At 47.6% G+C, this 16,731-nt stretch overlaps 3 protein-coding genes across 15 annotated transcripts in view; all 3 read left to right on the top strand.

The window, feature by feature from the left end:
- Positions 1-1,977, top strand: part of SYTL2 (synaptotagmin like 2) — an 86,847-nt gene extending 84,870 nt beyond the window's left edge. For all 13 annotated transcript variants that reach the window (XM_077341376.1, XM_077341377.1, XM_077341370.1 and 10 more), the window contains 2 exons: positions 138-343; positions 1,552-1,977. In XM_077341376.1, the coding sequence (XP_077197491.1) occupies positions 138-343; positions 1,552-1,697 (352 nt within the window). In that variant the 3' untranslated portion in view covers positions 1,698-1,977. The remainder of the gene's footprint in view (positions 1-137; positions 344-1,551) is intronic.
- A 4,885-nt stretch (positions 1,978-6,862) lies between these two features.
- CCDC89 (coiled-coil domain containing 89) lies at positions 6,863-8,120 on the top strand. The gene has a single exon (XM_077341369.1). The coding sequence runs from the start codon at positions 6,873-6,875 to the stop codon at positions 7,947-7,949; it is 1,077 nt and encodes a 358-aa protein (XP_077197484.1). The 5' UTR covers positions 6,863-6,872; the 3' UTR covers positions 7,950-8,120.
- Positions 8,121-9,997: 1,877 nt separating this feature from the next.
- On the top strand, positions 9,998-14,152 carry CREBZF (CREB/ATF bZIP transcription factor). Its single transcript, XM_077341362.1, has 3 exons — positions 9,998-11,115; positions 11,750-11,828; positions 12,665-14,152. The coding sequence occupies exons 1-2, from the start codon at positions 10,247-10,249 to the stop codon at positions 11,796-11,798; spliced, it is 918 nt and encodes a 305-aa protein (XP_077197477.1). The 5' UTR covers positions 9,998-10,246; the 3' UTR covers positions 11,799-11,828; positions 12,665-14,152.
- Positions 14,153-16,731: the final 2,579 nt, after the last annotated feature.

Genomic DNA, 16,731 nt, shown 5'->3' with positions numbered 1-16,731 from the left:
TCATTTCATACAAATGGATTTCCATGTGGAAGCCCCCTGCTGAAACAACAGTGTTGTAGCCTGCATATTTCTAGTGATCGAAGCCCTTGTCTCTGCAGAATTATAATAAGGATTGTTTCCCCCTTTTTTTCCTGAAGCACCATCCTCCCAGACACGAGTAGGAAAAGCCGCCAGAAAACGAGAGCTGTGGCCAAGACGACCAATCCGGTGTTCAACCACACAATGGTCTACGATGGCTTTAAGCCTGAAGATTTGAAAGAAGCCTGTGTAGAACTTACAGTCTGGGACCACAACAAGCTAGTCAAACACTTTGTGGGAGGCCTCAGGATAGGACTTGGAACAGGTATGCTCACCTGAGTGGAAGTCTCCCAAGCCTATGTACATGCGTATCTCTTTCAAGAATATCAGGAAGGCATGATGGGTTTCAAACAAGTGCTTTTATTCCGGCAAGAAAAAACAAACAGTTTGTCTGTTTGTTTGTTCATTCATTCAAAATATACAGATAAATATTTTTAGTCAAATCAGTACATTAAATAGATTTTAAATTCTTAAAATGAAACTTAGTTCAGCCTATTGTCTAGTTTTCTCTATTGGCTAGAAAGGAGAGATGGGGGGAAGGAGGGGAGGGTCACGCCCACCTTAGCTGGGTATAATTTGAGAATTTCTTTTTGACAAGGAGTCCAGCATACTTTGGATGTTGTTTTTAGACCTCAACCATAGGCCTGGTGGAATAATTCCATCTTGCCTCGTGTGCTAAGGCAATGGTCTGCAACCTTTTTAATGTTGCGGCCCGTTTACAAGGGGTGTGGGGAGAGGGCAACCCGGGGCCCCGCATGTGGCTCTCCAGATGCCCATGGACTGCAGTTCCCATGAGCTGTGCTGGCAGGGGCTCATGGAAATTGTAGTCCACAGACATATGGAGAGCCACAGTTTGGCCACCCCTGCCATAGAGAATGCAAGCTGAAAAAAGAGCCCCAAAGGGTCAAATGTGTTGCTGATAAGAGGTGATGTGTAATGAAAATAAATTTAAAAGAATCTTAAGAAAATGTATAGTAAGTTTCTGTGCACTGATTTATTCTAGAACACCAAGATTTCCCCCCAAGCTTCTTTTTTTTCTTGCAATTAAGCTGTAGAGGCTGTACTGTGTACTGTCAATATTTTAGAATCATAGAGTTGGAAGGGGCCATACAGGCCATCTAATCCAACCCCCTGCTCAATGCAGGATCATCCTAAAGCATCCATGGTAAGCATCTGTCCAGCCACTGCTTTAATGATCCTTTTCTTACAAGATCTGGCTTTCTTGTATGCATCCAACCTTGAGGTCTGGGAAATGTTCAGGGGTTCCAGAGCAATAACCAAGGGGGATCTGTGCATAAGAACATAAGAAGCTATATGGGATCAGGCCAGCGGTCCATCCAATCCAACATTCTGTTACACAGTGGTCAAAACCCAGGGGCCAGCAGGAGATCCACCCTGGCAAGGTTCTTTGGCAGTATATTGCAAAGTAGTCTGCCATTAATCTCTCTCTCTTTTGAATATACACTTCTTTAGGTAAAAGCTACGGCACTGCAGTAGACTGGATGGACTCTACATTAGATGAAACCAGTTTATGGGAGCGGATGACCAATTCACCAGATCAGTGGGTCGAAGACACTCTGCCACTTCGGATGCTAACAATAGCAAAAATGTCAAAATAGTGCCATACTCTTATTACTCAAATTCAGTTTGCATGTCGTGCTGGGCCTGAAGTGGACAGAAGAGCCAAAGATCCAGGCACCATCTGTGGAGCAAATTTCTTCCTGGCATAAATCAAACAGACGACATCTGTGTTTGCGATCAATTTGGGCTTTTTCTTGTTAAAAAAATGCTGTAGGCTTTTAAAAATACACATTAACCTCTGCCTACTTGGCTGGTACTTTTTAAAAATGTTTAACGCCTTAATCTTTAATAAAGATTAATTAAAGAATAAAATGTTCAGATGTATTTAAGATATGATGTACAGTTTTCTTGCGTGGCCACGTTGAATGAGGGAAGGAAAAAAGGTTGACGATGTTCTTAATTAAGCTACATTGGCTCAGTCTCTCTCCCTATCCTCTTTTGTTCCTGAAATTAATATCTAGATTATATGTGATAGTGTTCTAAACAGTGAGCACAAACACAAGTAGTGATACTAGATTAAGGTTTGTTTTTTTGAGGAGGGGGGGGGGGTCTTAGGCTAGAATTGGATATTAAATGTAGAACAGCGGATAGAAAGCAACCAAACCACCACTCTTGTGTCTTGTCCTCTTTATCTGAATATCTTGGGATGCTCAAGCTTTGTTGTGATGTCACCGTTACCCTGTGAATTTCCTTTCTACTGCTCTGGTTTTAAGTGGCTGCTGCTTCTGGGGATACAGAAACTCAAAGATATGACAACAGTGAGTCATACATTCAGCATTTCTAGAGAAGAGGGGCAACCTTACATTTGTTACTGTATAGTTTCTGCCTTAAGGACTTTCAGCTTGGATGATTCATACAGAATGGCAAATTCTTTAAAACAACCAAAGAAACCCTTGGCAGAGAGAGAGGTAACATTTTTGCACTGTACATGTTGTGTATATATTGATCTTTCACAAACAGCTTCAAAATCTGAATCCCTCCCCCATATGTATACACTCACAAATACGCAAAGTGATAAGCGTCAGTCAATTGAGACATAATTCTCTAATCTTTCTATCAACTGCATTTCTGGTTTAAGTTATTGATGCATTTTTAAAAAAATCAGATAAAATCCTTGTATATTTGCCACATTGTGCTTCTGTTTGGGTCTATCACGATTTGTTCTCTGTACTTTGGTGCCCCCAACTGAACAATGTGGGAATTCTCCCAAGCAGGAGTGAAAATGTGTTATACTTAGCCATGTGTAACTGGAGGTACGAAAATTATTTGTATACTATTTTAAAACTCAAATGCCTATTAAAACGACTCGTATGCTCAAACAACTCCATGCTGAATTCCGAAAACTGTATTTTTTCTTAACTTTTTGGAGACTATTATTAAACTTCTTGCCAACCATCATAACACCTAACTTGATTATCCTCTACAGCAGGGGTAGTCAACCTGTGGTCCTCCAGATGTCCATGGACTACAATTCCCATGAGCCCCTGCCAGCGATTGCTGGCAGGGGTTCATGGGAATTGTAGTCCATGGACATCTGGAGGACCACAGGTTGACTACCCCTGCTCTACAGTTAAGAGCGGAGCGTTCTAATCTGGTGAGCTAGCTTTGATTCTGCGCTCCTTTGCATGCAGCCAACTGGGTCATCTTAGGCTAGTCACAGTCCTGATATTGCTGTTCTCACGGAGTAGTAATATCAGAGTCCTCAGACTGATCTACCTCACAGGATGCTTGATGTGGGGAAAGGAAGGAAAGATTATTGTAAGCTGCTTTGAGACACTGATAGAGACAAATGGGTTATAAAAACCAACTCCTCATCTTCTATGAACTTCCTTCAAAAACTCAGGGCAACGTATACGATTCGCCCTTTCTCCGTGCTATTTTCACAACAACCCTGTAATGTGGGCTAGCCTGAAAGAGGAAATGGATGGCCAGAGGCTAAGCTTAGTTGTAGAACGGCATTTGAATCTAGCTAACATGGTGTAGTGGTTAAGAGCAGCAGCCTCTAATCTGGAGAACCAGGTTTGATTCCCCACTCCCTTCACATGCAGCCAGCTGGGTGACCTTGGGCCAAGCACAGTTCTCTCAGAGCTTTCTCAGCCCCATCTACCTCAATTGTAGGACAGTAGGAAGCACTGTTAAATTATTTTTTTTTAAATCTGAACTGTATTGGCTGTGTTTGCATGTGGGTAAGCTTGCATGTAAGGAAGGGATATTCCAAACATGGATAACTCACCCAGATGTATTTGCACTGCTGCTGGTAGCAAAATAACTCTTAGCAGTTGCTTGACGTACCCTCAGCCTCTAGTCTACAGGTACAGGTCACATGTGGCATCCATACCTTGGGTAGGGCATTTCCATAAATGAGTCTAGGGACGTGTATGGCTTACACGTGGCAATCTAATAAAAGTGTTGTCATCCTTTCAACAGCCCCGTGAGGCTGGCCGCGGGTGTCATCCTCATACTGAAAGGGTGAGAGTGGGGAATAGAAAGAGGGAAAGGGCTTGCTCCAAACCAACTGGCAAGTGCAGAATCTGAACTACGACTAACCATGGCTGACCATGCCTTGCTTCCAAAACATGACAAGATCTGGATAGCTTGGGCCATCGAGGCCAAGGCGAGCTTTAAAAACCCAACGGATTAATTTTTTTACAATGTGTGCTTAGGTACTTATCTTTCTTACCTTGCTTAATCCCCTTTGAATAGCTGCTAGGTAGACAATGTAGAGCCAACAACCGGCGGTTTTCTGGCTTCCGGAGGGTAGGGGAGAGAATTTCCAGCGTTGGCCAGAACTGCAAGGGAAGACCTCTTGAGACCCAGTGTTCTTTGCTCCTGTCGAGCCACTCTCAGTGTTTCACGCTCCCTGAAATATCTCCCGCTTGGCTCCCCTCCATTTGGGAGTCTTTCCAAGTCGACCGCTGGAAGGAGTCTGTTTCGATCCCTATTGCCATGGAGATAACAAACTCTGCAGGAGTCTCAGACCGAGACTGTCAAAGAGGGAGGGCGGTAAGGAAAGTTTTTGAGGCTCTCTTGGCATGATTTTATCTTGCGCTGGTTAAGTTCTTCCCTCCCTCCCCCAACCCGCCCCCCTCAACACAACCCCACCTTCCCGTTAAGTTGAGAACTCCAGGGGTGATAAATAGCTGGGGTCTGGTACCTCTTGGAGGGGAGGAAATGTCGGGGAAGTTTTATTCACCAGGTTTTGGCTTGTAACCTTTACATTGTTTGGCTTTGTAATATTAAAATATTATGCAGCAATACGGAGGTGATACTTTCAAGATAAACCCTGTTATTACAGCATACATTTTCATAGATTTCATTTTGTCAGATGGCCAGTGTATCCTAATATATCTCCTGGCTACGGGTGGGCCTTTTCAGTCCTAGCCCCTACCTGGTGGAATGAGCTCCCGGAAGAGCTGAGGGCCCTGACAGAGCTGGGTGCCGCAGAGCCTGCAAGATGGAGCTCTTCTGCCAGGCATTTGGTTGAGGCCGGGCTAGGGACCAGGGTAATAAGATTGGGTCCTCCCCCTCTTTGAGTAATTGGTACCCCCCTGGGCTAACATTGCCTGATGACATTAATGTAACATAACTGAACGGAGAGCTGAGACTCTGGGGGTGGGGGCTGAATAGGGATTGTTTGTAGCCGTTGTTGCTGGTTCTAAGAGATATTGGATTTTTAAATGAATTTTTATGTTTTTATTGTAAACCGCCATGAGTCAGCTGGGCTGAGAGTGGCGTTATGTAAGTTGAATGAATGAATGAATGAATGAATGAATGAATGAATGAATGAATGAATGAATGAATGAAATGCAAAGGGCACATTTTGGTGTAGTGGTTGTGAGCGATGGCTTCTAATCTGGCGAGCCGGGTTTGATTCCCTGCCCCTCCACATGCAGCCAGCTGGGTTACTTTGGGCTAGTCACAGTCCTGATAGCGCTGTTGTCACAGAACAGTCCTTTCAGGCTGCTCGTGATCTAAGCCATGTGCTTTCCTATGGCACAAGTATCTTTGTGCCAGCAGGTGAGTTTATTGTGCTGAAAATGCTACAGTTTGCGGAAAAATCCAGTAAAATCCAGTCCATTGTTTATTATCATTAATATATTGCTCTATTAATGCACTTGAAAGCTTTAGGAAGTGGCACTGCTGGTTTTAGTGGGCTTAGGTATAATCCAGTATGCCTGATCCCATCAGATGGAAGCTAAGCAGGGGCAACCTTGGCTAGTAATAGGATGGGAGAGTACCAAGGATTTGGGTGGTAGTTCCTCCCAGGAACACTAGGGGTCATGCCACTGAAGAAGGCAATGACAAACCACCTCTGAACATCCCCTGCCTGGCTGCTAGACAATCCTCAGATTTCTTGGCTATTATTATTATTGTTGTTGTTATTATTAGTTCAATTTATTACCAGCCACTCCCAGATGGCTCGTGGAAGGTTACATGTGTCTGAATAAAATCCCCGTAAAACCCCTATTAAAACTCCAGACATAAAACCACACGATTCATTAATCAAAAGAAGATAGGGTGGAAAACTCACTCAACTATTCTCATTCCCCCAATAAAACATCTCCTAAAGGGGTGGGTGGGAAGAGGGGGCAGATGGAACTCGCAAACCGCCACTCTATCCTGGAAGGGGGGCCATGCAGATCTTCCTAGCTACACTGCATATGCCATATGATAAATAAGAAAAAATATAGTGAGCTTAGGCATACCCCACTATGGACCAAGCTGCAAAAAAGAAACAAGTGGGGCGAAATGAAGCCACGAGTCCATTCTGGACTTATCTAAAGGGAAAAGGGATGTGAATCTTTTGGTCAGCAAAGAACTGGAATGAAATGCTGTTATTGTTTCCCTTTAAAGAACTAAAGTCACTGATTCGGATTCGCTTACCCTGTCCAAACGCAGCGGTTTGCCAGGAATGAAAGACTGCTGAGAAAGAAACAACTGGAAGAGCCCTCGTTCATTGGGGGACCTCTGTTCCTAGCCATCCCACCAATTCAGTACCCAGAGCAAATTTGCCTCTTGCCACTGCTGCTCCAATGGGATGCCAAAAAGACCCAAGTGTGCTAGTTCGAGGAAGCCCCGCCTTTCCTGCTGGTTTGTGACATCACAGAATTCTCGGAACGTTTCCACCAACGGTCCTCCGGCGTCTAGAACATTTCAAACCCTAACCTGCCTAAAGTGAAGGAGCTAAAAGAACGTGAGTCTGAAGCATCGAGATGCCGCAAGACGATGAGGATCCAGGAACGATCTCTCCTCCGATGATAGAAAACGAGACAGACGAAGATGTCGGCTGGAATATGGGAGAACCCTTTGAGTTCTTGAGCAAACTCCAGGGTTTGCCCGAAGGGGAGAAGGGGGAGAAGGCGATGCTGCGCTCCCGGATCCACGAGCAATCCCAGCTCATCTGCATCCTCAAGAAACGTGCGGACGACAACCTCATGCGCTGCAAGGCGCTGGAGGAGCTCAACACTGAGCTGGAGGAGCTGAGGATGGCGGACAGTCTGAGACTGGAAAACCAGACCCGACGCGTCCAGCAGCTGGAAGAGCGCTTCATGGATCTGGCGGCCAACCACGAGGACATGATCCACTTCAAAGACGAGCACAAGCGCCAGAACATGCAGCTGAAGGAAGAAAACCGGCGTTTGCGCCAGGAGAACCTCAGCCTCTTCAGCCGGCCGTTGAAGGAGAAAGAGGCGGAGCTGGACTGTCTCACGGCGCAGTACAAGAAGCTCTCCAAAGACATGGAGGCCTTGAAAGAAAGTCACCAGCAAGAAGTCCAGCGTGCCCAGCGGAGGGAGAAGGAGCTCTTGGATGCCCAGAATAAGCAAGCCAGTGCTCACGTGGAGGAAGTCAGCTCGCTGAGAAGACAACTGGAAGTCCTCGAGGAAAAACACAGCAATGTCTTGGAACAACTCTTGAGGGCAGAACAGGAACTCAGAGATGGCGACCTGAAAGCCACGGTGGAGCAGCTGAGGCAAGAGAAAGACGAACTGCTGACCCTGGCGATGGAGAGAGGGAAAGTGCTGCAGGAAAAGCAACGGGAGATTTCGCAGTTAGAGAAGAAGGCGGAGGAGATGGAGAAAGCCAAGCTGGCTGCAGAACAGCGCTTTGAGATGGAGGCAGCTGCTGTGGACAGCGTCCTCAGAGTCCGAGACCTGCAGCTGCGGCTCAGTGGGGCCGAACGAGCATACCTCGAGCTCCGGATGCAGTTTGAGGCTTACAAGAGGCACAGCATGGATTTGCTTACTAAGGAGAAAGAGTTAAATACGAAACTCCGCCATTTCATGGCCTGAGCCAAGTGCATCTTTGCCAGCCCCCCCGAGCAAAGATGCCTCGCAGGTATTCTTAAAATAATATTTCTGCAAGATCATTTCCCGGTTTTAACGCCTTTTGTACAGCGCTATATATTCTCAAGATCAGAGACCTCTTTGTATCGGTAAAACAAAATAAAATTTTGAAAAATGCGTTGGGTGTGGAACACAGTTCTTCCTTCGTGATCTTGGTCCTTTCGCCGAGACGTCATAGTAAAGGGCAATATGCAAATGGAAAGAATAAATTTAAAAATTTTTTTGAATATCTATATATACGTTAAACAGCTCTCATCTACTAGCTAGAATAACAGAATCGTATACACCACACAGTGCCATCCCAAGCACAGTCGCACGTCTATAAACCCATTGACTTTTAACAGAATTGGAAAAGGGCTAAGTCTCCTAAGGATAGCACTGTTCCCCCCAAGAAATAGGAATTTATAAATGAGAAAAATGAGAATGTAGAAAAGTATATTAAGGAACACTTCTCCGCTATGAAATCTCAACCTCATATCCTGGAAGGAGAGGCCCAGAAGTTATGAGCAACAGTCATGAGCAGGGGGTTGGACTAGATGGCCTCTATGGCCCCTTCCAACTCTATGATTCTGTTCTATGATTCTATGCCAAGGTGGCCAACTTCGAGTGGGAAAATTCATGGGCCCTAGACAGTGTGGGGTAGGGCAGGGGAGGGGCCTCAATTAAATGTAACAAAAGAGAGCCCACCTTGCAAGGCATCCCTTTTCTCCAGGGTGTAAATCTGTAAATCAGCTGTAAATCTGGGAGATCTCCAGGCTGGCAGCCCTAATCTATGATTCCTCTTGGTTGTGTAACTGAAAGTGTGTGAAGACTATGATGCCCCTTGCTCTCTGAGAGGTGGGCTCCCTATTTGTAAACCTGCTCAATGAATTTAAGCAGCTACATCTGTAAGATTAGACTTTAAAACTGTTTCAGAAGGAGCCTCCCTGGTTGCACTTTGTTAGAAGAATTTTGAAAAAAGTGGCTAATTCCCACCTATAAAGAATGGCTTCCAAAGTAGACTAGTTAAGACTCGTCACTGGCTTTTTGCAATCCCCCAATAACAACCTCAGCTCATTTCCAGGTGGCAGAGATCAGTTCCCCTGGTGGAAACAGCTGCTTTAAGAGGGTGCACTCCAGAGCATTATACTCCACTGAGGACCCTCCTTGCCTGGACCTCTGCCTACTCCTGGCTCCACCCCCAAAGTCTCCAAGTATTTCCCAACCAAGAGGTGGCAACCATAAGTCTGTCTTGGTGTAAGATAATAGGGCCATCAACCATTGTGACTGATCTTGATGGACCTGTTATTTCACTCAATACAAGGTCTCTTCCTATGTATACAATTAGTGCACACTGGGTAGGGCTGCCAGCCTCCTGGTGGGACCTGGGGACCCCCTGGAATTGCAGCTCATCTCCAGGCAACAGGGATCCATTCCCCCTGGAGAAAATGGCTGCCTTGGAGGGTGGACCGCCATAGCATAGGATTCCAGAGGCCCCTCCCACCACAAGCCCCGCCCACTCCCAGCTCCACCCCCAGAGTCTCCAGGTATTTCCCACCCCAGAGGTGGCAACCCTGACCCCAGACCACAGAGATCCGTTTCCCTGGAGAAATGGGCTGCCTTGGAGGGGAACTCCATAACACTATAGCCCCCTGAAGCCCCTCCCCGCCTCAAACTCCGCCCACTCCCGGCTCCACCCCCAATATCTCCAGGTATCTCCCACCCTGGAGGTGGCAACCCTGACTCCAGACCACAGAGATAAAACGGCTGCTTTGGAGGGAAACTCCATAATAAGACTATAGCCCAGGGGTAGTCAAACTGCGGCCCTCCAGATGTCCATGGACTACAATTCCCAGAAGCCCCTGCCAGCGTTCGCTGGCAGGAGCTTCTGGGAATTGTGGTCCATGGACATCTGGAGGGCCGCAGTTTGACTACCCTGAAGCCCCTCCCCGCCTCAAACCCCGCCCACTCCCTGCTCCACCCCCCAAAACCCCAGTCATTCCCCTCCCCAGAGTTGGCAACCCGTCGAGGGACAGCCCGCCCTCGCTCCCGAGGGAGGCGCCAACGGTCCTTCCCGCCTCAGGGCGGCCCGAGCGGGAGGCGCAGGCGCAGTAGGCCGCGCCTGTCCGCCATTAGCCGGGCCGCCTTCGGAGGCTCTGAGGCGACGGGCCTGCCGCTAAGCGAGTGGCGACGACGACGACGGCGGTTCGGTCCGCCCTTGCGGGGCGCTGGCTCGGGCGAGGCCCCGCCGCCGCTCGGCCGCCATGCGCCACAGCCTCTCGCAGCTGCTGGCGGCCTCGCCGGGCCCGGGGGAGCCGGCGGCGGCCTTCTCCCTGCCCGGCCAAGGCAGCGCGGCGTCGAGAGGCGTCGAGGCCGAGGCGGGCGGCGACGAGGCCGAGCTGCTCTTCCCGGGGCTGGAGCTGGACGAGTGGCTGGAGGCCGAGGCGGGCTGGGCCCGGGACGCGCTTCCTTCCCCGCCGCCGCCGCTACCGCTACCGCCGCCTCCTCCTCCGGGCCCGGGCCGCAGCAGCCGTCTGCGAGCGGCCGAGGCGGCGCGGCTGAACCGGCAGCGCAAGAAGCAGTACGTGCAGGGCCTGGAGAGCCGCCTGCAAGGCCTGGCCGCCGAGAACCGGCAGCTGCGCGACCGCAACCGGGGCCTGTGCCGCCGCCTGCGCAGCCTGGAGCGGGAGGCCGGCTACCTGCGCGCCGTGCTGGCCAACCAGAGCGCCCTGGGCCGACTCCTCAGCCGCCTCGCCGGCCGCGGGGCCGGCCTGCGCCTCAGCAGCAGCCTCTGGAAAGAAGGCGAGCAGGAGCAGGCGGACGACGACGACGCCATCGCCTGCCGGGGAAGCAGCAGCAGCAGCACCACCAGCAACAGCAGCAGCAGCAGCATGGACCACGACTACGCCCTGCCCGTGCCAAGGGAAGACGGCGAAGAGGAGGACGCCCCCCGCCTCAATGGGGCGACCCACCCTGGCCTGACCCCCACCCCAGCCGCCGCCGGCCTCTGCCTCCACGTGGACCGCGACCAGGTGTCGGTGGAGTTCTGCGCCCTGTGCTCCAGGCGGGCGGCCGCCGGCGCTGCCCCTGCCCCTCCTGCTCATTCAGCCCCCTCCTCCTTCGCCGCCAAAATGTAGGGTCAAGTATGCCGCTTTCCTTCGCCTTCCTAGCCTGCGGAGAACGGAGTCGGTGGGGTGCCGGCCAGAGGATCGTCCTCCGGGGGGTTTGTGCTTAGTGGAGGAGGCAGACAGAGGACGAAGAGAGAGAGAGAGAGAAAGAGAGAGAAAAGACAGAAGCGGCCAAAGGGGTGGGTAGGGGGGTGAGGGTGGCAGTGGGGAGAGAAGAGCACTCTTGGGTGTCTGGTAGCGAAGGGAGGAATGGAACCAGCAAGAAGCCTTCCTGTGCGTGCATGCCAACAGACGTCCGTCCGTCCTCTGGGTGCGATGGGAGTGTCCTTTCTGTGGCACGGACGCGGTGCGACCCAGGACCTGCTTTTCAGGCAGGCGTCAGAGAATCTCCCGTGCTGGCACGCGGATGACAGTGTTCGGAATCTGCCAGGGTTTGCAAGAACCCTGGTTGGCTGGTTTTGTGTCTAGCAAGATTATAATATCCTAGGCGGTTTCCGTGGGAAGTTGAGAATGTCTGATCGTCGGCTGCTTCGCTGGACAGACAGTCGTACCACTCAGAAGGCAGTTAAGGAAAAAAAAAAGTGCATGTGAAAACTGTAACGCATCTGTTATACATTACTATTAAACCTCTCTTGACAGTTTCTTTTTTAGGTGCTTGCCCTGCCAGGCTCCGTTGTGTAGGGGTTAAAAGAACAGTCGTTTGCCACCTCGCAACCTGGTAAGGATCCCTATATTCCCATAATGTGGTATCAGACAGCTTTATGTTGATGGGTTTCTTATCAGTTAGCCTGGACACATCCCTCTGTTGTTTTCAGAAGCTCACAGGCATGTTTGTAGAATCTACCTGACAGGGAAAATGGCAAGTAATGGTTAGTTTAGCATGGCCATTCCCTGTAATAATAAAAAAAAATTCTAACAATATGACAGTGCTTGAAAGCTTGATATCTGGAATGAGGCAACACTCACTGCACAGCTGTGCAGTAGCATAAGTAAATCATTAAACTTCATTCCTTGCCTTTTAAAGAACGGAAGTCTGCTTATATAGCTCAGTGAAATCCCATGTTAGAGAGCTCTTTTTAAGGACAGGCATCTGCTTCAGTAAACTAGCAAGAGGAAATAATGCCAATCTCCTTGCTTCTCGCTTTAGTGAAAATAAGATGAACCCATGCTCATTGTAGTCATGCTCAAACAACATCTGTGACTGGTGTTGAAGAAACGTTTCTATTAACACTCATGGGGGGTTTGGCCAGCACAATGTCTGCCCCCCATAGCATTTTCTGTTGTACAGTTTTGTACTTTAAATGTCTGTAAATTGGGGAAATAAGGGTTGTGAAAATAAATGTAAAGTGAGGTTCCACAAAGAATGACCTGGAAAAGTGTCTCTGGTTACTTTTTATATTGAATTAGAGGCAAATAAGGAGTCTTCCTCCTCCTCTATTGTCGATAATCTACTCTCAGAACTGATTGGCCTTCCCATGCAACAGTCCTTGTGAAACCTCACTGTTTAATAAAGTATATGTGTATTTAGCATCCTTGTTTTTCTTTATGCTGAAGTGGATACAGCTGTCTTGGGGGCAGAAGAAACGGGACCAGCTGCTGGCCACACTTCCTGCTTTATTTTAAAAGGTAGTATGAGAGAGCAAAAAAGGGAAAGGTAACAGGGCATTTGCTATCTTTCACTTGAAACAGAATAACGTGAATGTTCTGAGTCATTTAAATTGCACTTGTCTACAGAAAGTTGATACAGTACTCATGCGAAAAGTGACTGCATTAAAAAGTACAGAGTATTCATAATCTCATCAAACTGGCTAAATCTTTTGACTCGTTATTTATGCTGAAGACACAGTAGCATGACCATACCTGCTCTTGAGTGCAGTCACACTGGTTTCAATGTGGCTTACCTCCCAGTTCTATATGCTTAGAACTACAGCTGGATGGAGATTTTAATCTATCTTTCTCAGTGACATAGGGACATTCGTGCCTATTGAAGCATTGTGCCCATTTTCTGTCTCTGAACTCTCTGTAAATGGCAGCGGGCATACTTTTTCTGATTAAAGAGTTTGCGACAGCATGCACAGGAGTTTGCTGGTTCATGTTTGTCTAGTGTAAACTATGCTTGCTCTCAGTGATCTTTTTGGAAGTCCTTTGGATATCCATACTCATGCTTGGAGAATCTGAATTAACCATAACGAGTGAAAATAAATACCAAGGAAGTTTTAATTCATGCTTCACTTGGTGTATATGATTGGATGGTATGTATGTCATTGGATGGTACAGTAGTTGACTATTATTATATGCAGTTCTTCTTGGCAATGCTCCTGTGTCTTCCCAGATTTTTTATTTCTTAGCTGAGTGCCATACGCCAGGGGTAGTCAACCTGTGATCCTCCAGATGTCCATGGACTACAATTCCCATGAGTCCCTGCCAGCATTTGCTGGCAGGGGCTCATGGTAATTGTAGTCCATGGACATCTGGAGGACCACAGGTTGACTACCCCTGCCATAAGCCCTGGCTAACACATTCCATTATTTGCTATACCAGTGCTCTACTGAAAGGGCTCTTCAGAAGCGGATGCATTTTAATAGCCACTTTTCGCAATGTACTGGTGTAATAGTACTGTGAAATTGAAAATCCACTCGCCTCTTCTCTTTTGTATGACTAAAAGTGTGTTGTTGGGCGAAAATATTCTGGGGCTTAATGCTGTCCTCCACTTAGCATGTGTGTCATTGCCCCTTGAAAAATAAGTCTTTGCATTTGAATAGTTGCTGATTCTGCAGCATGGCAAGTGACACATTTATCTAAGATAAAGACTCCCAGAAGTATGACTGCAGGGATTATTAGTGCCTATTGAAGCATGTTTGCACCAGACAGAAAATGTAACAATCCCCCTCCCTCTGCCCCACCTACTATTGTTAAAATATTTGTTCAACAATCTAACCATACTTGGGAGGAAAAAAATGTGTGAATGTTTCTTTGTAAATAGTTCTGTCACTCTAACAAGAACACAGTGTTCTAATAAAACAAGATGCGTTTATCTTCTGATTACAGGCTCAAAATACGTTTCTTAACGGTCACTAAATTTGATTGATAGAATTATATATTTTTTTAATTGTTGACTGTGGTTTGTTTGGAAAACTGCATTGTTTCAATACTATGGTTTGATTTGCATCATAAGAGAAAGAAAGCTCAAGTATGTAGGGATGCCATGCTTTAAAGCAGCGGTCCCCAACCGTTTGATGGTCGGGGACCGCCTCTGGGGGTGGGGAAGAGCCAGTGGCCCGGGCAGCGAGCATGCGTGTTAGCGCCCCCTGGTGGTTAAAATGTGCATGCGCAGAGCTGCTGCGCATGCACGCTTTCACCACCAGGGCGCTAATGCGCATGCGTAACAGCTCTGCGCATGCGCTTTTGTGTCCGCCCGCTTGCCGCCAGCCGCGCTTACCTCCCCCCCCCCCCCCCCGTATCAGCAAGAAGCTAGCTGGGCAGCGAGTGAAGTGGACGATTTGGCGGCCGCTTCTCTCGGGGCCTGGTCTGTTCCTCGCTGCGGGGGGGGCGAGGCAGGTGTTGCCGCCTGCGGCCCAGTATAGGGCCGCGGACCAGGAGTTGATGACCCCCGCTTTAAAACACTGGTTCCCAAACATTTTCAGGCTACTGCCTCCTTGGCCTCCAGGCTGCATCCCTAGTGCCCCCCTCCCCTATACATACAGCCACACCCCTCTTATTTGTTGTTTGGGCTACTGCAAGTTCAAAACACACCATATTGCCTACGCTGCTTTTTTGTTGCTGTGCAGTGACCATATTTTAGTCTGGGGAAAAAAAATATATATGTTCTTTGTAAAAGTCATTTGTAACAGCCACTTTGGGTCCTCATTGAGGAGAAAGATGGAAAAAGAGAGAGAAGCAAACAATTGCCAGGATCAAGCAGGAAAAAGCTTTTCCAGCCTCCCAAAAATGAAGACTTTTTAACTTATTTATTTGATTGATTGATTTTTATACCGCCCTCCCATATGGCTCAAGGCGGTTCACATAAAACATTGCAGGAGTAATACATAGAACAGGCTAAACATCTAACACAGTCATAATAACATATCAGTAATAATCCAACAGTGAGGAAGGGTTGCCAACCAACCTTCGGTTAAGAAATTCCTGGAGATCTGGGGTGGAGCCTGGGGTGAAGTTGTCATTTTTTTCAGGAAGCTAAGGATGGGAGACCACCAAGGAAGTCCAGGGTTGCTACTGCTCAGAGGTAGGCAATGGCAAGCTACCCTGGAATGTCTCTCGCTAATAAAATGCAGCTGCAGCAGGAAGAGTCCCCGCCTTCTTCCCCCAAATTCCTCACCACCGCCCCGCACCGCCTACTGTGAGAACCCCTGCTTTAAAGGAATTTTGCAGTTGGTATTGCTAGCATCCCCATATTGAAGAGCCAAAGGCCGATATATATGCTGTATTATTCAATAGAGGTTGAATTTCACAATATGGATATTCATGATATTTACATTTAAAGGACAACCATTGAGAAAAATCTTGCAAGAGTGACGGCCTTTCAGCGGCTGTGTAGTTCCAATAAAGAGAGGTCAGCAGCCAGTATGACTATATATTTAGATTTTGCAGGAGAAAGGAAAAAAAGTATCTTCTCTATGTCTTGCTGCCATTTGATATCCAGTATCTTTTGTTTTAAAGTATTCTTTGCTTGTTCATCGCCTAAAGCCAGGATCATAGAAAGAGAAAAGCCCAGGCTCACAAGCTTTTCTGGAATAGTCTTTGGCCAGATAGTCTGAAAGTTGTCCAGGAATAGCAGTGAAGTCAACCCATGTGGGAAGAAGTTGATCTTCAGCCAATGGTTTAAGGAGGCAAGACACACCTTGGCTTCCACCCTGACCCCGCCAGTCTCGAGGTGGAGCAATGCGTTTGAGACACAACTGGGGACTTGCAGTGCCGCCCTTAGGAATTTTGTTTTCGTGTGCTCAAGAAGGGCGAATTGGCAGAAAGAAGGCCCAGTCATAGTCCCAGACAGTAATTGGGCTACAGTTTTGGTTTCAAAAAGCTTTAAAGCTGTGGCTATATAGTGCCCGTCCCTAGTCCACAGACATTTAATAATGTTAAAGGTGGACCTCTGGCCAATGTCCGCTACGTGTATATGATGGGCTTTTCTTGAGTCTAAAGGATTGTGCCAAGATATTTAAATGTGGTCACCTGCTCTATTGTGTGACCATTAATACTCCATCTTTGCAGTTTTGGTTTCTTACCATAGAAACAAGGAAGTTTCTTACCAATTTTTTGTTTTTTTGATAGTTTATTTCTAAATGATCTTCCCTGCAATAATGGGTTAGTGCCTTCAAAGCTTATTGATTTCAGGTCTGTACCCAGAATTTACAAGTGGCGTCTGTTGAGGTGATGACATACCATGAGTTCCAGGATATTAAGAGATAATGTGCATTTAATACTTCCTAGGTGAGAAAATGATCATAATACAGAGTACAATAACTTATGAGCGGTCATGCCTGTTGAGAGGACAGGTCCATCTAGTCCAGCATCCTGATTCCAGTAGTGGCCAGTTATATGCTTTAGGGAAGCACACAATCAGTTCTAGGCCGCAGTGCTTGGGTCATGAAATTTCTCCGGTA

The sequence above is a fragment of the Paroedura picta genome, chromosome 6 (genome assembly GCF_049243985.1).
Source record: "Paroedura picta isolate Pp20150507F chromosome 6, Ppicta_v3.0, whole genome shotgun sequence".
NCBI classification, from domain to species: domain Eukaryota; kingdom Metazoa; phylum Chordata; class Lepidosauria; order Squamata; family Gekkonidae; genus Paroedura; species Paroedura picta.
Note: the sequence above shows the minus strand (reverse complement) of the source record. Positions and strands in the feature narration are given on the sequence as shown.